Source organism: Haliotis rubra, unplaced genomic scaffold (genome assembly GCF_003918875.1).
Source record: "Haliotis rubra isolate DU_JTF1 unplaced genomic scaffold, ASM391887v1 Scf199, whole genome shotgun sequence".
NCBI lineage: Eukaryota > Metazoa > Mollusca > Gastropoda > Lepetellida > Haliotidae > Haliotis > Haliotis rubra.
The window spans coordinates 1,133,987-1,159,162 of record NW_025765991.1 but is presented as its reverse complement, the minus strand read 5'-3'; the positions used below and the strand labels follow the sequence as shown (position 1 = coordinate 1,159,162).

The following is a 25,176-nucleotide window of genomic DNA, read 5'->3' as shown; positions in this document are numbered from 1 at the left end:
ATAAGTAAGGCAGTCGGCAGCTGTTGTGTATGCCTTGTTGTAGCTGTACAAAATGAAGAGCTTAGTGTTACTTTCACTGACGTTGATACTGGTGTGGGAGGCTGAAGGTGGCTGTGTGTTCTCACGACTTGATGTGACGGAAGTTGGTAGGTTATAGCCTTCACCTGAAGATGATGCACCAGTATGCTCACTTGCAATGTTTGATTTGTATTTCTAATAAGAATCCTTATTTGGTTAACGTTATATACTTTGTTTTTGTACATAGTACACCTAAAAGTAGTAGCAGTTTATTTTTTGGCATCTACTGTGTGAAATCTTATAAATTAAAGCAAAACCTTTTAGCTTAAAAATGGTAGAGTGGTGTCAAGTTAGCGAAATGTCAAGTTCATTGCGAATTTATTACGATGAACAATTACTTATTGTTTGCTGATTGACGCCATCGAAATACTCCTGCATCAGACACCTAGTGACTGACATCATGAGCAAAGATCCACGTCGGCAGAGTACGTTTGCACGCAGTCAACCAAGTAAGCAAGCATGACACCGTGTGTCCACCATGTGGTGTCTCACGATTCGTCAATTGCGCAGATCGATGTTCATGATGTTGATCACTGCATTGTCTGGTCCAGACTCGATTATTTACAGACCGCCACCATATAGCTGGAATATTGCTGAGTGCGGCGTAAAACTAAACTCACTCACTCACTCACTCACACTCACGATTCGTATAGGGTGCAGAGGTATACATGTACTTACTTTTTAACGGCTGTGTGCGCGATACATACCTGAACACCATACAAATGTGGGATTCAGCGCACCTGCAATGTTATATACAACAGAAGAGCCCGGTTGTCACGGTATTATAATTGCCATTAATTTTATTTAAGGCAACGTCTTGGGTAATAATACAATAATATGCATTATTACGATGACGCTGTGGGCCAACACTTCGTACCCAGTCGGCTTCCATTTTAGATGATTAAAATCACCTTAAATCGGTGTTGATGCTATGAAAGTGTACGTCAAAATATTGGGTTGTTGTCTCAGAAATGTCTAAAAGGAACTGAACCCGTACACTGGCTTTCAGGATTTGCCAGTGCGTTCAGTTAACAGAGGAAAGAGAATTCCAATCCTGTCCCACCCAGTTCCCATCCACTTCTGGCTGACCTGCAAAGGTTTGCAGTTGTTTTTATTGAAAACTCAAAGGAGTTTCTGGAAGTTTGCAGCCGCAGAGTTCAACTGAGCCAAAAATATCGTTGTTTCAAATTCAACGCCACTATCTAATACGACAAGCAAAATAGAGAACTTCATTTTGTATCCATTGGAAATGTACATATAGATTTGCTGGTTACTTCTACATGACGGTTGGTATATATTGTGTATGTGAGCACGTTGTTTACGTCGAGTACCAGCTAATTGCAGCAATTAGGATCTGACCCTGTGACCCCTCTGCTGTAGATAAAGCTCAGTGTATATTACAATATCGGAGTTATTTCAAACAGCCTTGGTTATTTGAGTATTCAGCTGTAACATTACCCAGTCGTCAATGACCGATGGCGATGTCTTAGTGAAGGGAAAAACTATACTTGAAACATACATGAAGTGATACACATAAGGAAGAGAGTTTTATGGATGTCAACTTCTTCATTACGAGAAACACAACGTTTCGGAGTATATTCACTCTTCAAAAATAGAAACGCACAGGCGTTTCAGAGGTTCATTTCCATATATTTTGATAGCAATCGTCATTAAAACAATTCCTATGTTTGAATCCCGAAAATCATGTTGTTGTGTATTGCGCGTCTGAGAGAAGTGGGAATTCGAGCATATCGACCAAACTTTTGCTTTAGCGATGAATCACGTTTCCTCCTGCTACGACGGTATGGGAGACAACGTGTCTATCGACGTCGACGCGAACGTTTTGGCCGAACTGCGTTTCAACAGGTGGACAGAGTTGATGGAGAAAGCGTCATTGTGTGGGGAGCCATGTCCTACACGGGTAGATCAGAACTAGTGTTGGTTCAAGCCAATCTTGCAGCAAATCGCTACATCGACCAAATCCTGCGACTGTTCATCCGTATGTCGTCAAGTCAAAGTGTTTATTGTATTTAAGGCCTCCGGCCCACATACAAGGAGAATACATGATATACATATATAAATACACACAATAATACAAGGATGAAAGGAATAAAGTTAATCAATGCTTAACAGTTCATTTCTTAAAGATAAAGCATGTTTTACATATAAGGCAAGTTGGAGAATAACGTTTTCATTATTTGAGGATAAAATTGACCAAAGGCAGTTTCGGGATATTTTGACTGATATTGCACTGGTATATATTTGGTTCTTAGATCAACATAAAATGGACAGAAAAATGTAAAATGGATTTCGTTTTCAATGGCTGAATGACATAAAGGACATAATCTTAAACATTTCTCTATTGACAATCTTCTACCCTTATTTACGAATAGGTCTGAAAGACCAAGTCGATACTGAATAAAATTGCGCCTGAGATTTTTGGATGTTAGCACAGATAAGTATTTTTCTGGTTGGATGAGACTCTTGAAGGATCTATATAGATCATAACGAGAACTTGTTTCTAATGTGAAATGCCATTCTTGATGATACATGTTGATTGATTGTTCTCGAAATTGGTTAAGAAATAGGGCAACATTGCCAACTGTTTGATTTAGTCCCGTGAAGATCCGAGGTAGAAGTGGAACCCATCCTCAGTAACCCATGCTTGTCGTAAGAGTGCAGCCTTAAACAACAAACAAACAAAACAAATAACCGATCCTTTTGTATATATTGTGTGTTGTGAAAAGTGGACGAGCCTATGTAAAACACACACACACACACACACACACACACACACACACACACCCCAGTCTCGTCAAAAAGATTTAATGATCCCCTTCACCCTTCGAGACAGACGGACAACTAATATTATTACCCTTAAGATACATTAGTCGAACTCTGATTGGTCAATAGCCTAATCATACCACCAGAGCTCTCCAGACCTTGCAATTATTTTCTGTACAGGGGAGATTTAGACAGGACAGTGTATGACGAAGTCCGGGTATCGAACCACCGAACTTCCTCTCTTCCTGCGAACGCTCTATCCACTAAACCAGAGACGTGATCCACATTTCGAGACAAGCTTACCACAAATATCATTATTTCACACGACTACGACAATCTCCCCTTTTTTTATTTTTAATTCTTCCCCAAGTCCATTGAAAACTGCACCATTATTTAAATATATCCAATCACTAAATTTCTTTTACAGAAGGTGACCTCCTTTTTCACTGTCCCTATCTTGACCTCCTCCTGAGACCCGGTCAGAAAGGGATAGCCTCCGACTGCAAGCTGTGCACATGCTCCATGCGCGGTCTTCAATGCTGCGGGTGAGTGTTGGCTGGCTTCATCACCGATACCTGAAGATGTACGAAATGTCACTTCATTTATGTTTAACAGTAATCATTGCCCAGGGTGGTTTTACCACACGATGTGCACGTTTAGAACCTTTTGTATGGTAATGTCAAGAGCTAGTTACTAGCATGCATTACGATATTCTAGTGACACTGCCCCTTATATACCGCGTTTAGTAAGTGGGCAAAGAAATGTTATTTAATACAGCTGTCAAAACAATCAGTCCAGTTGCATGAAAGCTGTACATGACGTAGACTAGGCTAGAGAAAAAGAGATTGAGAGCACATCCAGTCAACCAAATCACTGTGTAGTTTCCCGAGTCAACTTACTCGCCTCGCACGACCAGCAATTGACTGCTGCTATCTCTTCTGTCCCGTGCAGTGTTGATTAAACAGCTATTTTGTAATATCCCACAGAATAACAGAGAATTACATCTGATATGAGAACTGAAGAAGAAGAACTGCAGTGTATGAGGAAGATGTCTTCAATATTTACCAATTAAGAAAGAAATGGAAGTTCTTAAAGTATATTATCATCTTTCGTTTATTGTCATCAGAATTGGCAGATACAGCGCAAGCGTGATGCCTGAGTGGTGCCAGGTGGTTCGAGCCTTCAACAACAGGTGCGGCTACAGGGTAGTTCGGACAGATGACCACTCCATCGACTGCTGAACATCGTCGTTGTCCCCAAGACCACCAAAAACGACAAGAACAGGGGTTACTAATGTACTAAGACTTAAAACGGCGTACAACTGTCCTGTTTCACACGGTGTGTCGGTTGTCATGGTCACGCATTGTTTATGGTTTTGGACATTTGGAATTGGCTTATCCCCCTCTTAATATCTGAAAAGCGAATTTCAGTATAATTCCACCTGGAAGAGACGACAAGGTTGCTCCTCTGCTGGCTGATACCACCTCACGTTTCATACAAGACACTTGATATGGATGTGCGACTTCTTTATTATTTACACACGACGTTTCTGAGCTAATACTTGCCCCTTCATCAGGTGAATGACAGTGAATAGTTACATAGGTATATATAGTATGTACAGGAAGTTGTTGCACATCCATATCAAGTGTCTTGTATTACCCTACCAACTTCTAAAAGCCTATCAAACATCTGACCTCACGTTTCAGTTCATATCAGTTCCAGTTTATATGTCCGACCTCAATAGTCCACATTCTGAATGTCCATGTACTGACAATAAGAAAATTAAACTATTGATGTCAATTATTGTGTCTCTCAGTCATGCCATATTATGTTTTGACAATTGATGTCCTCACTATATACACTCATGCCAATAATGGTTGTCACCCCTTCAATTTTTTTAATTGGAGAGGGGGTGTGGGTTGGGGGTGAGGTGTGTGTGTGTGTGGGGGGTTGGGGTGAGGAGGGGGTGACAACCATTATTGACATGAGTATATAAACAGTTTAACCTTTGACTTAAAATAGAAGTTCACAATAAACCATACCCATGTGTACTAAAATCACACCAACAAATTTGGGTCCCAGTATTTTGCATAAATACATATCACTATAGCCAACACATTTACTCAGAAACGGGCTCGAAATATTGCATGACATCGTATGAGCCTTTCTGGTGAGAGAATGAGTTTGGTTTAACTCCGCTTTGTGCAGCATCAGTCGTATCACGACACGTCACATCTTCTTGTTCCAGAGAAGACCAATGTGATACAGGTTTGAGCGATGCGCCATTTAGTGATGTTCTCGAGAGACACTCATATAGTTTTGACATTGTTTTAAAGAACGATCTCCATCCTGCAGATAGACAACAAATCTAACAACAGGTGATTTTCTGAAAGCATCAAGACACACAGTTTCAATCAATGCTGGTCTTGGACTGGACTCAACCTAAAATGTACTGGAGTGCGCTTCACTGAGAATGTAATCCTATCTATATATATATAACATATGTTACATCTGACTTGAATGTTTTCAACGTGTTTCAATGCTTGTAAACTGTCAGTTTGTTTAATGGTTTCCCAGTCAACGTAGGGAAATTCAAACTTGTTATTAATTCATACATCACCTACCATGCCATCCGTTGGATGTCATTTGTGGTGTTGCTGCCAATTTCGACTGAAAGAGGCAGAGGAGATAATTATCGATAATACCTGCCATACAACAAAATGAATCAACACCATCTACAGAAAAATATGCCAAGAAATATATCATGCGTTTATCTGCGGGTGGTCTTTAATCCCGTGCACGTTTGTCTTTTTGGGGAGTTAAATAATTACATCGTAAATATCATCACCAACCTAGTTATTCCCCTTCCCCTCTCACACACACACATCCTGCTTTTGTATGATCAGTCGGTCGATAGGGTCTGGCCGATATTCCCCAAGTCTGCGTGAAGTAAGAGTCAAAGTAGTGCACATAACAATGGAACATCATTCTTGGAACCAGCTCCCTCGACCACCTAACTCACCCTCCTCTGCCGACTCAGGGATGCAACCAACGGCAAACTGTCTGGCCGATTTTAGGATTCGAACACTGGACTTACGGCCCTGGGCCTAGATTTTCGACGCTCTCTTAGCACTAAAATAGTCGTAAGTGTCATACATTAACATTAACTTACGACTATCTTAGCGCTAAGAGAGCTTCGTAAATCTAGGCCCTGGCTCAGATAAGAGATACATATATGCCTAGCGACCAAAGCGTTTCACAGCCAGCCCAACCTGGTTATGTGTGAACATACAAAATAGAAACATCGACCCCGCAATGAAATATTGATTCGGTGATTATATTTACAAAAAAACTCCAGCTTCTTCAGTAAAAAATAAATCAAAGACCACGAATCCATTTAATCACACTGTTTCGTCCCGAGTTTCACTGTCGATTGATTTACTTCCCGGGGTTGAGTGGTCTATGTCTTGAGGATCTACATATACGGACACACTTGTGTCTATCCTTGTAGTGTTCATTCTGTACTTTGAGATGTGTGCATTGTCTTGAATGTTTTACATACATGAGAGAAAATTATATTTACTTCTTTACTGCAAGTGCTGGGGGGGAAATGTTTTAAAACGACAAAACAAAATCAGTAGACCACAGTGTATTAACCGGTTGTTTAAGCATCTAATCGATGTATTCGTCACTACAGGTGATTACACCAACCAATCAGTCCCTCATGTGTATCCCATGACTCATACGCGCCATTAGCGCTGTCTAATACCAGCATCAATGTAGACACGCCCAGTCAATAACATGCACGTTCATTATATGACATAAGTGAATTTAACTCTGCTTTGGAAACCACGTATCAAGGAACGAGGAACGTACTTTTGACTCAAATCAAAATCAGAATCATATTTTTATCGGTAAAGTAGAATGTTGTAGGTAGTTAGTCAACATTTGGTAGAACAGTCATCGTTTTCTTTGCCATCCGTTATTATCATTACCGTCTATGTCATCATCGTTTGTATTAAGAATTCTCCAAATCACATTCAGAGAACTGCTTGCCCTGCTTCCAATCATCTGATTCTCTGCCGTTTCAATAGTTAATTATGACATACCTCAAGTGATATGTAAAAATGGCTAGTCGTTTATCTTCTTTTAAGTGGTTTTTATGTTTGTACCTTCACTGAGACTTCTCCAGAACAATTGTTTACTCGCCTTCTGCTTTGGTAACGAGTAAACAGTCAGTCAAGTGAATGTTCCAGCTGTTATTGACATTCGCTTATTGATCCATCATTCTAAACAGATAACACCGTTACAAATCTCCAACAGCCCGTGGCACTAGCTGATGTTTGTAGATTTGTCATGGTTTTGAAAATACGGAGACAACTAAATTATTTCTTTTCCCCGAGACTAAAAATCAACTCAGATAATCAATTTTCTAATTCCACTTGTACAATGTGTTTTGTTGATATTTTGGCATAGATGCCATGGCAGTCAGGAACGTCAGAATGTACTAGATGTACAAACAAAAGCACACTTGTGGTGCCTTGGAATTATTATATTCAATAGTGAAGAATTGATCTTCAGTAACCAATGCTTGTCGTAAGAGGCAACTAACGGGATCGGGTGGTCAGGCTCGCTGACTTGGTTGACGTATGTCATCGGTTCCTAATTGCGTAGATCGATGCCCATGCTGTTGATCACTGGATTGTTTGGTCCAGACTCGATTAATTACAGACCGTCGCCATATAGTTAGAATACTGCTGAGTGCAGCGTAAAACTAAAGTCACTCACTTAAATCAATATGTAAACATTCTAAAAATAACAAAATGAAAACAACGTTAATATTTTGAAACTTGTTTTGATTATAACAAGTCACAACATTACTTGCTGGTTTATATCATAGTGTCATGATAGATATTACATGCTTTCAGACTGGATTTGGCGAACTATGAACTCATAATCACTCAGTCAAACGTCAGATTCAAGCTGACTGATGATAAATCAACATATAGAAGCATGTATTTTCCGGGAACTAATCGATTCCACTTATTCAATAGAGATTCAAATCTCTTATGATGGCCATAGTAGAAGTGACCATTCTTCTTCTATACTTACACTTTTACAATCAATCTCCCCTCTTGTCTCAGCATACCTGCCGTTTCGTGAGCCACGTTATGGCGTTCCTCTTGTCTCAGCGATCTAGAATGGAAACCTCATATCATTGTACAAAATCTTGAGAGTTTTCCTTTTACAAGCGGCTCAATAACTGGCCTTGTCCATCAGCAATTAAAAGTACAGATAACGTTGTAGGAGACCTGTGCCAATCTTACATCGTGAGAATGAACTCCGGTGGTTTGGATGAGTGATGTCTTGAATAACAGGCGTTTCTGTGTCTGTGAAAACGAGACTGTATGTACCAGACAGTTCTTTATATAATGCTTTGTTCTTTCCACACGCCTAAATCAACACCGATAAGTATTTCAACATCCCAACATGACAGACAAATGGAATGCTATATGCGTTTTTGAAATATGGACGTTACATCTTAATGAGCCCAGTGTCTATAACTTGAAGACTAACTCTACCAGTTCTTAAGATTTTGATATTCAAAAATCCGGTATAAATTATTCTTTCAGTAATAGTTTTCATTGAAAGGAACAAAGGCAATGCTATGTGAGGATTTGCAATTCACATCGACTGGCTAACATCAACACAAGTTTAACACCCAGCAGAGATGAAAAGTTTTGAATCTCTTCGTTGTAACATTAATGGCTAGAAGTTATAACATTATTAATGTGACTGATGTTTACAAGCATTTATATAATGGCTAAATATTATTCCAAGAATATATATCTCATGTTTTTACGAAATCGACATTATTAATTAATCGCGCCTTTGGTACCTGAATGGAGGAGAAATTAAGGTAAGGAAATGATGCTTCAAGAATATATTTTAATACGTAGAACATCCTGGTTTAAATGTTTTAATAAAGTTCAAACAATTTCATGCTGAACATTTGTTGATAAAAACTAGTTATGTGACCATTCTGATAATACCTATAGATGAATGCAATGCCCATACTTTGTAAACTCATCACATTTTGTATGCTTGATATGCAAATTTTCGGGGAGGAAGGGGTAGCCTTGTGGTTAAAGCATTCGCTGGGTTTGATTCCCCACATGGGTACAATGTGTGAAGCCCATTTCTGGTGTCCCCCGCCGTGATATTACTGGAATATTGCTAAAAGCGGCCTAAAACCACACACACTCAATCACTGTGCATATTAGCATCTGCTTTTAGAGAAACACAACTTCATTACAGTTAAATAAGACACATGACACAACAAACAAGTTAAATAATAAAACATAATGTATACTAGTACGTAACACAGCGTAATATGACGTAACATAATATATTATAACGTGAAGCAACATAGTCATATTACGCTATTTTACGATATATCATCACTTAACGTAACATCATCAGAAAGGTGTTATGTTATATCATCACTTAACGTTACATCATCAGAAAGGTGTTATGTCATATTATCACTTAACGTAACATCAGGTGTTACGTTATATCATCACTTCACGTAACACCATCAGAAAGGTGTTACGTTATATCATCACTTCACGTAACACCATCAGAAAGGTGCTTACGTTATATCATCACTTCACGTAACACCATCAGAAAGGTGTTATGTTATATCATCACATAACGTAACATCATCAGAAGGTGTTATGTCATATTATCACTTCACGTAGCACCATCAGAAAGGTGTTACGTTATATCATCATTTCACGTAACACCATCAGAAAGGTGTTACGTTATATCATCACTTCACGCAACACCATCAGAAAGGTGTTACGTCATATTATCACTTAACGTAACATCATCAGAAAGGTGTTATGTCATATTATCACTTAACGTAACATCAGGTGTTACGTTATATCATCACTTCACGTAACACCATCAGAAAGGTGTTACGTTATATGATCACTTCACGTTCCACCATCAGAAAGGTGTTATGTTATATCATCACTTCACACAACACCATCAGAAAGTGTTTATGTTATATCATCACTTCACGTAACACCATCAGAAAGGTGTTACGTTATATCATCACTTCACGCAACACCATCAGAAAGGTGTTATGTTATATCATCACTTCACGCAACACCATCAGAAAGGTGTTACGCTATATCATCACTTCACGTAACATCATCAGAAAGGTGTTACGTCATATTATCACTTCACGTAACACCATCAGAAAGTTGTTATGTTATATCATCACTTCACGTAACACCATCAGAAAGGTGTTACGTTATATCATCACTTCACGCAACACCATCAGAAAGTTGTTATGTTATATCATCACTTCACGTAACACCATCAGAAAGGTGTTACGTCATATTATCACTTAACGCAACACCATCAGAAAGTTCTTATGTTATATCATCACTTTACATAACACCATCAGAAAGGTGTTACGTTATATCATCACTTCACGCAACACCATCAGAAAGGTGTTATGTTATATCATCACTTCACGCAACACCATCAGAAAGGTGTTACGTTATATCATCACTTAACGTAACATCATCAGAAAGTTGTTATGTCATATTATCACTTAACGTAACATCATCAGAAAGGTGTTACGTCATATTATCACTTCACGTAACATCATCAGAAAGGTGTTACGTCATATTATCACTTCACGTAACACCATCAGAAAGGTGTTACGTTATATCATCACTTCACGTAACACCATCAGAAAGGTGTTACGTTATATCATCACTTCACGTAACACCATCAGAAAGGTGTTATGTTATAACATCGCTTACATAACAACGTATGTGACGTAATTGAACATGGCTTCTCGTGAAGCCTCATTCTGAGAACATATATTGCATCACAACGTAACGTATCGCAGCGTATCTTGACGTACGCGAACACATATATCGGAACATACAGAAGCACAGCGTGAGTTGTTACCTGAGCCTGAGTGATCCTGTCTTCCTGCAGATTCATCAATGTATTACAAACCATCATCCACAGCACCATGGTACTAGAGGCAGCCAAACTCCTTTCTGTCGAGTAAGTGAGTGAGTTTAGTTGCACTTAGCAATATTCCAGCTATATGCCGGTTGTCTGTAAATAATCGAGTCTGGACCAGACAATCCAGTGATCAACAACATGAGCATCGATCTGCGCAATTGGGAACCGATGACGTGTGTCAACCAAGTCAGCGAGCCTGACCACCCAATCCCGTTAGTCGCCTAGCTCTTACGACAAGGATGGGTTACTGAAGATCAATATTCTAACCCGGACCTTCACGGGTCTCCTTTGTCGAACTTTGAATTCGAAATCACGGCTGTCTCGAAGTAAAAGCTGAGTTCATCCGTACTGCTTCTTTAGCTATAACTTTGCGGTTGTTTCGAACCCCGGATAACTACCTACGCAGGTCCCTTCATCTTACATACAACCTTGCTGGAATGAATTCAAATCCGGCCTTCATCTTACATACAACTCTGTTGGACTGAATTCAGATCCGGCCTTCATCTTACATTCAACGTTGTTGGACTGAATTCACATCCGGGGTTTTCAAGTGAAGGCATATCTGGAAAAGTGGGCACTATCGAATTGCTATCTAGTTGGCGCGAAAGGAGCAGAGTACATGTTCCGGTGTTAGGTGCCCATGGTCGTTTTGACAAATCAACGTTTACATCGTCTTGCGGACTTCACATTAAATGAAGTGCTATAAACGGATATACATTTTTGTGAATCCCATCAATCTACACGTACAATATATGAATATATATATATATTCATATGATATTTATATAGCGCGCATATCCAGGCAACTAGTGCTTGCTCAAGGCGCTGGTATTTTTTCCCTCGATCACTGGATGTCAATCTCAACTGCACATCGTATTATCAATCTCAACTCCCTGGGGAGTATACAACCTTTGCAGCCACTAGGCGCACCGAGGTATTGTGGCTTTCTCATCCTAACGAGGTATATAGTATCTACGTTGGTAGAAATGTGCACAGATTACATTGATATACGTGTTTTGACCACGATTTTTCAGAGACAGCAAACAGTGACTGTTGTCAGCTTTTAACAATGTTCCATTGTTTGGGGACCATCTTGTCCTGTTTACAATGGATATACCGACCACGATGGCAGATAGGCATGGCACAATGACTACCTGCTTCTTTAACAATGTTGCATTATGTGTATCTGTGTGTCATTCCAGGAGTCAATATAATCAGCAGTCTGCTTATGAAGGTAAACAGTCGTAACGAATAGGTACGAGAACGTCAATTGCTAATTAGCAAGGAACAAGGACAATTATACATTTAACTTTGTCCAGACCAGCCTTAACTCAAACTGCCATGTTTGTATCTTGGACGAAATAATTACATATTTGCATAATCAAATTTGTAAACTTTCCAAAATCCATATGTTTTAAAGGTTTGTTTGCTTAACTTCGTACCCCGAGTTTGCCACGACATTTTCTGATACTTACCGTACATGTTGCAATATGACGTTTAAGGGTACGGATCTATCCATGTACAGTTTATAGGTAATTAGCAGGAGTATATGTCACATTGTATGAACATGGTACATCAGAGACAAAGCAAATATGTCTGATGCAGTTCTGGATTTTTGTTTTCTTGTTCCGTATTTCCTGTGCTTTTAAAGGAAAACAATTGACTTTTGCATATATTTGTAACTGGTGGACAGGGTACGCTCACCTTTTCAGATCACGTGGGGCGTGGTTGACGAGCTGTCTAAGGTGACAGGCTAGTGATCCAGCGAGCTTGAGGTGTCGGGATCGAGCCTATCCTTAACCGGGTGTAAAAACCTTTGATTCAACTTTGTGTTTCAGTGTTGTCACAACCCCTACTGTACAGTACACAACCCTGTGCACTTGAACCCGTTGGCATATGACCAGATGGTGGGCACATGAATACTACAAACACCTAGTTGCGGGTACAGCAACGTGCAGTAAACGTGGAAAATGTACTCTGACTATATGTCCCAGTCCACCAAGCTGTGAACGAGGGGTACCCAGGGCGTTGAAATTGATGATACGATGTGCCTTTTGAGATCGACATCCAATGATCCCGGGAAAAACAAATTCAAAGCGCCTTTGAGCAGCAGAGCTTGATCTTGGCACTCCACAAAAGTATTAGCATAATGATAATAATTTTTACGAAAACCTGACATTATCACTATTTGGTAGTGCTGCACGACAACATAATTATTCTCAGAATCAATCAAATGTGCAGTTAATTTATAACTCTTAACGTTTCACGAGAACATGGACAATTCTTTTTCACGAGTTTCTCTAGATGTTTACACTGCTTATCGATTTACAGAAAATATATTTCGATGACGACAGCGGAATAGACTCAACTGATCCAATTTGGTATTCTGCTACACAAACGATGCTGTGTGTTTCAGTAAGAAAGCCGATCGATAAAGGCAATTCACTGCTGACATACACAATAATGTATACGCAGTTTTTGTTTGGTTGCCATAGATCGATGTTGATTAATGAACAAGTGGTAGTTTGAAATCTGCCAGATATAGAAGCGTTTGCCTGTTGACGATCACCCCAGCTGATCCTAGGTGATACTAACAAGGTTAGTGAACATGGACATATTTATCATTGTCTTTACTGGACGTAGTTTTTAACGCCATACTCAGCAATATTGGTGCTCTGTGGCTGTCGTCTCCATATAATCGAGTCTTGACCAGTAACTGATGTCATAAGTTTCAATCCATGATCATCCTACTCCCGTTAGTCGCCTCTTAAAGTGAGTGAGTGAGTTTAGTTTTACGCCGCTTTTAACAATATTCTAGCAATATCACGGCGGGGGACACAAGAAATGGGCTTCACACACTGTACCCATGTGGGGACTTGAACCCGGGTGTTCTGCGTGACGAGCGAACGTTTTAATTACTAGGCTACAATATATGTAAAACCTTCTACGAAATGCATCGTTGAAAGGTACATTGAACATGTATAATGAACATGTATATTTCTGTTAATTACTGGATAAAGTATGTATCTTATAATATGCACACTATCAGAGATTCAGAAACGCGTGAAAATGAATTAGTCGCAGTATCAAAATCTCAGGAAATGGGAAATACAACTAGTGCTTTCATGATTGACGTTTATTTGCAGATGGAAAAAGCGCTCATCTGGCTTACTCTCTTCAGAGGTAAATAGTTTTGAATTTCGTCAGTTGAAACAAACATAGTAACGCACCACATTGATGTATGGCACAAGACATTTTCAACAAAAGGACGCTCTCTCCAAAACAGCTTACATCGATCTTTACGTACACAATGCACACTTCCAGAAACGTTTAATTCGCGTGATGGGATTCGAACCTTCTGATCTGAGGTCAGACACCTTGTCTGCATGACCACAGAGTTTAAACCCGCCAATAAGATAACAAGGTAAGGTCGCCATCTATGGATGTCTCCACGCCACCTACATGTCTTCATGTATTTGAATCATTGCCACGTGTAAATGTGCATTCTACGTGGTCGAAGGGGTACCCAGTACCAAATACCCGTCTCCCAGTCGGGATTCCAGGAGGAACAGGGACTTGTCCGTGTCTCCCAGTCGGGATTCCAGGACGGAACAGAGACTTGTCCGTGTCTCCCAGTCGGGATTCCAGGACGGAACAGAGACTTGTCCGTGTCTCCCAGTCGGGATTCCAGGACGGAACAGAGACTTGTCCGTGTCTCCCAGTCGGGATCTCGGAACAGGGGACTTGTCCGTGTCTCCCAGTCGGGATTCCAGGACGGAGGACGGATTGTCCGTGTCTCCCAGTCGGGATTCCAGGACGGAACAGAGACTTGTCCGTGTCTCCCAGTCGGGATTCCAGGACGGAACAGAGACTTGTCCGTGTCTCCCAGTCGGGATTCCAGGACGGAACAGGGACTTGTCCGTGTCTCCCAGTCGGGATTCCAGGACGGAACAGAGACTTGTCCGTGTCTCCCAGTCGGGATTCCAGGACGGAACAGGACGGACAGAGACTTGTCCGTGTCTCCCAGTCGGGATTCCAGGACGGAACAGAGACTTGTCCGTGTCTCCCAGTCGGGATTCCAGGACGGAACAGAGACTTGTCCGTGTCTCCCAGTCGGGATTCCAGGACGGAACAGAGACTTGTCCGTGTCTCCCAGTCGGGATTCCAGGACGGAACAGAGACTTGTCCGTGTCTCCCAGTCGGGATTCCAGGACGGAACAGAGACTTGTCCGTGTCTCCCAGTCGGGATTCCAGGACGGAACAGAGACTTGTGTCCGTGTCTCCCAGTCGGGATTCCAGGACGGAACAGAGACTTGTCCGTGTCTCCCAGTCGGATTCCAGGACGGAACAGGGACTTGACTTCCAGGAGTTGTTCGTGTCTCCCAGGATCCAGGGATTCCAGGACGGAACAGAGACTTGTCCGTGTCTCCCAGTCGGGATTCCAGGACGGAACAGAGACTTGTCCGTGTCTCTCCCAGTCGGGATTCCAGGACGGAACAGAGACTTGTCCGTGTCTCCCAGTCGGGATTCCAGGACGGAACAGAGACTTGTCCGTGTCTCCCAGTCGGGATTCCAGGACGGAACAGAGGACTTGTCCGTGTCTCCCAGTCGGGATTCCAGGACGGAACAGACTTGACTTGTCCGTGTCTCCCAGTCGAACAGGACTTGTCCGTGTCTCCCAGTCGGGATTCCAGGACGGAACGGGTCTGTTGTCCGTGTCTCCCACAGGACGAACAGAGACTTGTCCGTGTCTCCCAGTCGGGATTCCAGGACGGAACAGAGACTTGTCCGTGTCTCCCAGTCGGGATTCCAGGACGGAACAGAGACTTGTCCGTGTCTCCCAGTCGGGATTCCAGGACGGAACAGAGACTTGTCCGTGTCTCCCAGTCGGGATTCCAGGACGGAACAGGACTTGTCCGTGTCTCCCAGTGTCTCCCAGTCGGGATTCCAGGACGGAACAGGACGACTTGTTCCGTGTCTCCCAGTCGGGATTCCAGGACGGAACAGAGACTTGTGTCGTGTCTCCCAGTCGGGATTCCAGGACGGAACAGAGACTTGTTCGTGTCTCCCAGTCGGGATTCCAGGACGGAACAGAGACTTGTCCGTGTCTCCCAGTCGGGATTCCAGGACGGAACAGAGACTTGTCCGTGTCTCCCAGTCGGGATTCCAGGACGGAACAGGGACTTGTTCCGTGTCTCCCAGTCGGGATTCCAGGACGGAACAGAGACTTGTCCGTGTCTCCCAATCGGGATTCCAGGACGGAACAGAGACTTGTCCGTGTCTCAGTCAATTCCAGGACCGGAACAGAGACTTGTCCGATTCCAGGGGATTCCAGGACGGAACAGAGACTTGTCCGTGTCTCCCAGTCGGGATTCCAGGACGGAACAGAGACTTGTCCGTGTCTCCCAGTCGGGATTCCAGGACGGAACAGGGACTTGTCCGTGTCTCCCAATCGGGATTCCAGGACGGAACAGAGACTTGTCCGTGTCTCCCAGTCGGGATTCCAGGACGGAACAGAGACTTGTCCGTGTCTCCCAATCGGGATTCCAGGACGGAACAGAGACTTGTCCGTGTCTCCCAGTCGGGATTCCAGGACGGAACAGAGACTTGTTCGTGTCTCCCAGTCGGGATTCCAGGACGGAACAGAGACTTGTCCGTGTCTCTACGGTGGGATTCCAGGACGGAACAGAGACTTGTTCGTGTCTCCCAGTCGGGATTCCAAGACGGAACAGAAACTTGTCCGTGTCTCTACGGTGGGATTCCAGGACGGAACAGGGACTTGTCCGTGTCTCTACGGTGGGATTCCAGGACGGAACAGGGACATGTCCGTGTCTCTGCGGCGGGGTTCCAGGTAGGAACAGGGACTTGTTCGTGACTTTTCGGCGGAATTGGGAGAAGGACAAGGGTTCCCTATACAGACACACAGACAGACATGTTCATTCTGAAACAGGCAACCAGTTTATAATAAACACATGGAAAAGTGTCGCCACACCCCACATCTTTCATAGTATCAATATGTCACCAGAGCAAAGGAACATATAAAACCTTAATCAAACTACTATCTGGATACACGGACCCTAATGGCAAATATACTCATATAGGAATTTCAACTGTATTTTTTTGTTAATTTTGAAACATCTTGTAGGCTTTATGAATCAATGAAATATAGCGAAATTGCAAACTGGGAATTCAGACTTATCCGTCTTTGGCACCAACTCGAGGAAAGTCAGTTTGAGTGTCACATGGAGACGTGTGGTGGCGCTGAAGTCAATACCTCGTGTGACCACCGTCTTAGAATCTCGTGTTGCCCAATGGCAGCCCACTCTGCCTGTAGTGCCTGTGCGAGTTGCTGAAGTGTCTGGGGCTGAGGGTTACGGCGTCGCACCCGTCTGTCCAGGGCATCCCACAGATGTTCGATCGGGTTTAAGTCCGGTGATCTTGAGGGCCAGGTGAGCACATTGACGTTGTGGTTCTGGAGGAAGTCTAGTGTGACGTGCTGTGTGGGGCCTGGCATTGTCCTGTTGAAACAACTCCCTCTGGCGATCAATGATTGGAAGGAGGTGTGGGCGTAGAATTTCGTCACAGTACCGTTGAGCTGTCAGGTTGCCCTGGATCATCACCAAATCACTTCTCCTACGGCAGGTGATCGCTCCCCACATCATAACACTGTACCGGCCGAATCTGTCCACCTGGGGAACGCAAGCGTCGGCGAAACGTTCACGTCGACGTCTGAACACCCGCATTCTTCAATCGCGTCGTTCCAATAGAAATCGTGATTCATCACTTAACCAGATTCTACGCCAATTATGTGGGTTCCAGGGCTGAGCGTTGGTGCACCATTTAACTCGATGTCGACGATGTTGTTGTCGAAGCAAAATATGGTCTTCTGGCACGTAAACCAGCCTCTCTCAACCAGTTCCTGACGGTCTGTGCAGAAAGCCTCCTCAATCCTGGTATTTGTCGAGCGGTACTGGTCGCCGTAGCTGTTCGATGACGCAGGTGATGTACCCGGATGTTGCGATCCTGCGCCGCAGTGATCGCTCGAGGTCGCCCACTACGGAGGGCATCTGCTACCGCATTCTGCCGGCGATATCTCTCCCAGAGCCGTGAAATGGTGCTTTGGTGAACATTCATGCGTCGGGCAACTGCACGTTGAGACTGGCCAGCTTCAAGCAAACCAATGGCGATATGACGGTTGGCTTCACTTAGACGTGGCATTTTGCGTTCGTCAACAATATTCCAAATACAGTGAATAATCGACAGACAGCGATCAACCTTTTATACTCATCATTGTGACTATCTGATCCCCAAGTTTCACGTGCATTGCATGTGAATTGTGTATTCTGTGACACTACACGCCGAAATTGAAAATCATGCTGTTAAATACGGGTATTTTACGGATAGTGCGTTTTGTTGTGATGTTTCAAAACATAAACACCATAGGACTCATAAACAGAGCAAAACCTTTTGTAAAATTAATCACGTGTTAATTCAGTGCTACATGAAATTGCTATAGAGCGTTCCATTGATGGTTGAGGGCTTGTTCCAGTACATCAAGGTTGTATTCTGCGATCTAAAATGTCCCAAACGTGTAGAGTAGAGCTGTTACCACCTCTTAAGAAAACACCAACGGCACGTGTACGGTAAGGTCCAGCCTTGTCCTCTCCGGTGTGTTTTTCGGGTGCAGGATACGTTCCCTATACGCAGTTCTTGTTTCCCGGTGTGTGTTCTGCAGGATACGTCCACGGTACCCAATGGTTGTCTCTCGGTGTGTGTTCCGGTGCAGGATACGCCCCAATACCCAATAGTTGTCTCCTGGTGTGTGTTCCGGTGCAGGATACGTCCGCGGTACCGAATCCTTGATTACATTGAGGGGTCAGATATCCGTTATCTTCATCGCTCGCAGCGTGTCCAGACATGGACCCAACCATTTCGCCAATATCGGGGTAGCAAAAAATTCATATACAGGGGAATTATTACTGTGTTAAGTGATAATGACAGTTATCAAATATCGTTTTAGGTGTAATCGGTGAGTTTTCACCGTTTGTGCCTTGTGTCATGTTGGAAGTATTATGCTGGATCTTGATGTTCAATAGTGTGCTTATTAGAGGTTATTTATGTCAGCTGTTATACTTTCATAATTACAATATTGACAACAACGTCGGGTTTGTGGTTTTCTATATATTTTTTTTATATCCTTATCGGTATTCATTTTTATGGAGATAAATCTCAACCCCAAAAAGTTTCTACTGCCACTAAAATAATTTGTACATACATGTAACACTTGTGAGCTATTTTCATTTTGCATTGTGAAGTTGTGCTGTTTTTTTGTAGTTGGTCCAGGTAGGCCTCAAGTAAACATAACGTTCTTACCCCAATAGGTGTACACGTGTATTGTCTTGGGAGATTGATTTTATTGCCTGTATTGATAGGAGTATATAATTGATTGTTTTTATTGCCTGTATTGATAGGAGCATAAAATAGATTGATTTCATTGCCAGTATTGATAAAAGTATAAAAAAGATTGATTTTATTGCCAGCATTGATAGGAGTATAAAATAGATTGTTTTTATTGCCTGTACTGATAGAAATATATACAACAGTCATTGTTTTTAACAGATGGGGTTTTTTTGCCTGAATTGATAGGAATATATACTAGATTGTTTTATGGTCTGTTGTGATAGTTGTATACAATATATTTGGGGCTGTTTTGCCTCAATTGATAGGAATGTATAAAAGATTCTTTTTATAGCCTGAATTGATAGGAATATATAACACATTGTTTTAAGAGCCTGTATTGATAGGAATATATAAATGATTTTTAGTGCCAGTATTGATAAAAGTATAAATAGATTGATTTTATTGCCAGCATTGATAGGAGTATAAAATAGATTGATTTTATTACCTGAATTGATTAGAGTATAAAATAGGTTGTTTATATTGCCTGTGTTGATAGGAGTAAAAAATAGATTGATTTTATTGCCTGTGTTGATAGGAGTAAAAAATAGATTGATTTTAGTGCCTGTATTCATCGGAGTATGAAATAAATTGTTTTTATTGCCTGTATTGATAGGAATATAAAATAGATTGTTTTTATTGCCTGTGCTGATAGAAATATATAAAAGATTGGTTTTAGTGCCTGTTTTGATAGCAGAACACAATATATTTCGGGTTTTTTTTGCCTGAATTGATAGGAATATATAACAGATTGTTTTTATTGCCTGTATTGATAGGAATATATAACATATTGTTTTAGTGCCTGTTTTGATAGGAATATATATATATATATTTCTTCTTGCCAAATCTAGATGGTGTTTAGTGCCTGAATTGATACGAATATATAATTTACTGTTTGAATAGTCTGATTGATAGGAATATATAATAGATTGCTTTTATTGCCTGTAATGATAGGAATATACAATACCTTGTAATCATTTCAGGTTTGCTGTGCTGTATATTTGAAGGAACCGATTTCATGATAGTATCCCCAGTGGTAGACGATGTGGTGCCTTGGCGTCTACTTCAGATCACTGCCAGTGGGAAAGAAGGAACATTAGTTACAGTCTCCACGAGATCTCCAATAAAACAAGAAAATCACGAACAAGTAATCGCGAACAATGGTTTTGCCCAATTCTCCCTTCAACACTCAACTCATACAATAACAACTGAAAACATTCCATTCCCAATAAAGAAGAATGGCATCCGAGTAAATGCAACTGAACCCGTGGTGGTATTCGTGTACGCAGACAACATTGACGGCTATACCGCCATCACACGGACAAACACGACATCGTACGTAACGGCCTCCACCACTGCCTCCCAGGCTGATATGGACGCGAAGTCCTACATTGCAATTGCAGCATTTGAGGAAGGAACAGAAGTCGTGGTCCAGCTGAGAAATAACGTGAACTTGCATGAAGCTCAGTTTGGTAACAGGGAGTACGAGGACAATGATATCATCAGTGCCATCATAAATGCTTCTGATGTGATGTTTATATGGTGTTTTAACGATCTGACAGGTTCTCAGATTACTGCCAATAAACCCGTGTCTGTGTTTGCTGGTGTAACGTGTGCACATGTTCCAGAAGGAAGCTCTAGATGTCAGGCAGTCGCCGAGCAGATGATACCATATGACTTGTTACGAGGTGATGTTCTCAATTTTCCAGTGTTTGACATATCGGACAATACATTGTTCAGAGTTATTTCAGCACAAAGCACAACCGATGTATTAGTGGGATCTGATTTTCACGAACTTGTTCAACGAGGTTCCATTGTATCCTGGGAGAGTTCTTCCCCCAATGGACAAGTGGTATCCAGCAACAAGTCAATTATTAACGTACAGTATCAACCCGATGGTGGCAGCGTGTATTGGCCCCTTCAGACCACGATGTTGCCGTTTAGTATGTTCTCTGCCACACACACGATATTTGCTTTACGTGATGCTGACACCAAACTTGTCATTATTACATCGAAATCACAGAACAACCATTATGAGTTTGTTTTGGATGACCAGCCAATGACTCAGTTCACTATTGTAGAGGTACACAGTGCCTATGTTGCCGTGAGGAGCACGCTATCCCCAGGCATGCACACACTAAGGTCACTGGACAGCAAGGAGGTGGCTGTGTATGTGTATAGCTATAACACAGCTGCAGCTTTGAGTTTCCACGGAGCCTGTACTGTCCAAAAACTAACGGGTAAGAATTTAAAATACATGATTTCTTTCTGAAAGTGAATATTTACCCCTTTCGTGGACTTGAACGATAGTTACGTTCTCGAGCATGCTCACGTACGCCGTCGTATTAGCTAGATTGTCTCCATAGCATGTTGCGTACCCTCAGCGGAACTTTAAAGGCCCGAGTTAGAATTTATCTCCAGCAACCCATGCTTGTTCAAAGAGGCTAACCCGTGAAGATCTGGGTTAGAATTGATCTTCAGCAACCCATGCTTGTCGTGAGAGGCGACTAACGGGTCGGGTGTCAGGCTCGCTGACTGGGTTGACAAATGTCATCGAATACCAGTTGCGCAGATCGATGTTGATGATGTTGATCACTGGATTGTGTGGTCCAGACTCGATTATTTACAGACCGCCGCAGCGTCATACAAGAAGGAACACATTACCGTTCATATTAATCGATTCCTATGCGATCTGGAGACTTGTGATTATCGTTGATTTAAGTTATTTTTGTTGGACTGTTACGAAATACTTTTTACACATGTAAAGTAATCCTGTGACACAAGACCTTGAATGTATAAACATGACCCCGGCCAGTGGAGAGTACTGTTTAGTTTGTTCAAGTGAATCTGTAGCAAACGGTTCACATTTCAGAGCAATCCACCATCGGTTTGGCATCATCGTCGCAAGCTGCTCTAGCCTCATCTGTGGTCATCATTCAGTCAGCATCTACAACACCCGAGTCTTCAACACTTGAATCTACCATGCCCCATTCATCAACAGTGGTATCTACCATGCCCCATTCATCAACCCCGGTATCTGCCACGCCCCAGCCATCAACATCGGTATCTGCCACGCCCCAGTCATCAACAGCGGTGTCTACCTTTCCCCAGTCATCAACATCGGTATCTACCTTGCCCCAGTCATCAACATCGGTATCTTCCTTGCCCCAGTCATCAACATCGGTATCTATCTTGCCCCAGTCATCAACATCGGTATCTGCTATGCCCCAGTCATCAACATCGCCATCTACAAGATCCCATTCATCAACACAGTCATCTACAAGAACCCATTCATCAACACAGTCATCTACAAAGACACATTCATCAACACAGGCATCTACCGTCCTCAAACCATCAGCACCGGTATCTACAACACCCCAATCATCAACACAGGTAACTACCATGCTCGATCCATCAACACAGCTATCTACCATGCTTGATCCATCAACACAGGCATCTACCGTCCTCGAACCATCAGCACCGGTATCTACAACACCCCAATCATCAACACAGGTAACTACCATGCTCGATCCACCAACACCGGTATCACCAATGTCCCAGACATCAAACGGACTGGACAGCACCACTGTTATATCTGTTGACTCAGCAGGGTCATCTGGTGTTGCAGTGACTGTAGCCTCTCCCCAAACCACATCCATCTCCTCCTCGACACCGTCCATAACTACATCACCATGCACTCCCGCCGCATGCCACTATCTTTGTTACACACCAACTAATGCCTCGCAAATGTTGCAACTCATTCGTAACCTAACTCTCCTGAAGCGGTCGTTGGGGTCTTCAATCCGGAAGCGAACCAGTGTCCATGACGACAGACCATCAGCGAAGGGGATTGGTTACACTGGTGTTGTACTGATGCTTGTACCCGTATGTTTGCTGTTCCTGGGCGACTTGAGCACAATTATACGAGACATCAAGGGTCACATACGGTGAGACATCGTAACATGGTGAACATTTTCGTGTTGGTGACTTCACCACAATGGTTAAGTAACGTTGTTGTGTCGTTATTCAAACCTTAAGTGACCAACAGTCCAAGTTTGATTCAAACCAATCCAAAACCTAAATACATGACACGTTTTATGGATAATAACTTCTTTTTGTTCTATATATGACTTTTCAGAGCTACTTCTTGCTTCTTCATCAGGTGAATGACAGGATGAAAGAGCAAGAAGTAGCTCGGAAACGTCGTACAAAGAATCTAAGGAAGCTGTTATGCATGAAACATAAAAGTATGATTCATGTTCGTCCAACTTCTAAAAGCCTTTCAACAACTTCATTCCAAACGCAGTATGTTTATCACAGCCATGATGACAGTAGAGATGTAATACTCTGTTTATACGTATCAATAAATATTTCTCAAATATTTGCATTTGCTTCATTGTTGAACACATCGACACAAGTTTAAGAGGTCGGCTGTTGGTATATGCTCCTGTCTCTGTCGGTTGTAGACAGAAAATGTGTAAAGTATACCTTGATGTAGGCTCGCAAGCACTACTTGGCAAGGGAAGGTGATCCCCTTTCGGCATTATACAAACGGACAGCAAACGGACGCTTTCATCAGTGGACCAGTTATGTCACGTCGTGTTAATTAGGAAAGCCCTGCCTAATGCAAGTCTCCGGCGTCTACTGCACAGCATACATATCTGGAAATAAGAATGGAGCGAACCGGGCTTTAATCCGATAATCTTACGTTCCTGTTGTGTCACAGAGATGCAACTATTTAATACAATTTACGGCAACCTCCAGAGGAAATGAAGCATCTTTGCCATCATGTGACTTAAATTAAAAAAAAAAAAATTTACAAATGAGAAATGTAGGCAATGCAAGGCAGTACGGTACTACTACTACTACTACTACTACTACTACTACTACTACTACTACTACTACTACTACTACTACTACTACTACTACTACTACTACTACTACTACTACTGCTACTACTACTACTACCACTACTACTACCATTACTACTACTATACTACTACTACTACTACTACTACTACTACTGCTGCTGCTACTACTACTACTACCACTACTACTACTACTACTACTACTACCACTACTACTACTACTACTACTACTACTACTACTACCACTACTACGACTACTACTACTACTACCACTACTACTGCTACCACCACTACTACTACTACTACTACTACCACTACTACTGCTACTACTACTCACCACTACCACTGCTACCACCACTACTACTTGCTGCCACTACTACTACTACTACCACCACCACCACTCACTACTACCACTACTACCACTACTACTGCTACTACTACTACCACTGCCACCACTACTACTCACTACCACCACTACTACTAACCACCACCACTACTACTGCTACCACCACTACTACTACTACCACTACTACTACTACCACCACCACTACTGCCACTACCACTACTCACTACCACCACCACTTCCACCACCACCACCACTACTACTACCACCACTACCACCACTACTACCACTACTACTACTACTACCACTACCCTACCACTACCACTACCACTGCTACTACTACCACCACTACCACCACTACTACTACCACCACTACACTACTACTACTACTACTACCACTACTACCACTGCCACTACTACTACCACTACCACTACTACTCACTACTACTACCACTACTACCACTACTACTACTACCACTGCTACACTACCACTACTACTACTACCACCACCACTACTACTACTCACTACTACTACTACTACTACTACTACCACTACTACCACTCACTACTACTACTACCACCACTACTACT

The 25,176-nt window shown here is 42.3% G+C and overlaps 2 protein-coding genes across 3 annotated transcripts; both read left to right on the top strand.

Annotated features, from left to right (window-relative positions):
• On the top strand, positions 1-4,662 carry LOC124275156. The gene is made up of 3 exons (XM_046710652.1): positions 1-146; positions 3,290-3,407; positions 3,989-4,662. The coding sequence occupies exons 1-3, from the start codon at positions 53-55 to the stop codon at positions 4,101-4,103; spliced, it is 327 nt and encodes a 108-aa protein (XP_046566608.1). The 5' UTR covers positions 1-52; the 3' UTR covers positions 4,104-4,662.
• Positions 4,663-13,437: 8,775 nt separating this feature from the next.
• Positions 13,438-23,725, top strand: LOC124275155 (serine-rich adhesin for platelets-like). Of its 2 annotated transcripts, XM_046710651.1 has the most exons (5): positions 13,438-13,515; positions 14,064-14,100; positions 20,358-21,614; positions 22,247-22,767; positions 22,798-23,725. In XM_046710651.1, exons 2-5 carry the CDS (start codon positions 14,064-14,066, stop codon positions 23,323-23,325), a joined length of 2,343 nt encoding a protein of 780 aa, XP_046566607.1. In that variant the 5' UTR covers positions 13,438-13,515; the 3' UTR covers positions 23,326-23,725. The 2 variants fall into 2 exon arrangements, with proteins under 2 accessions (XP_046566607.1, XP_046566606.1); XM_046710650.1 differs by having other exon boundaries at positions 22,247-23,725.
• The last annotated feature ends 1,451 nt before the right edge of the window (positions 23,726-25,176 follow it).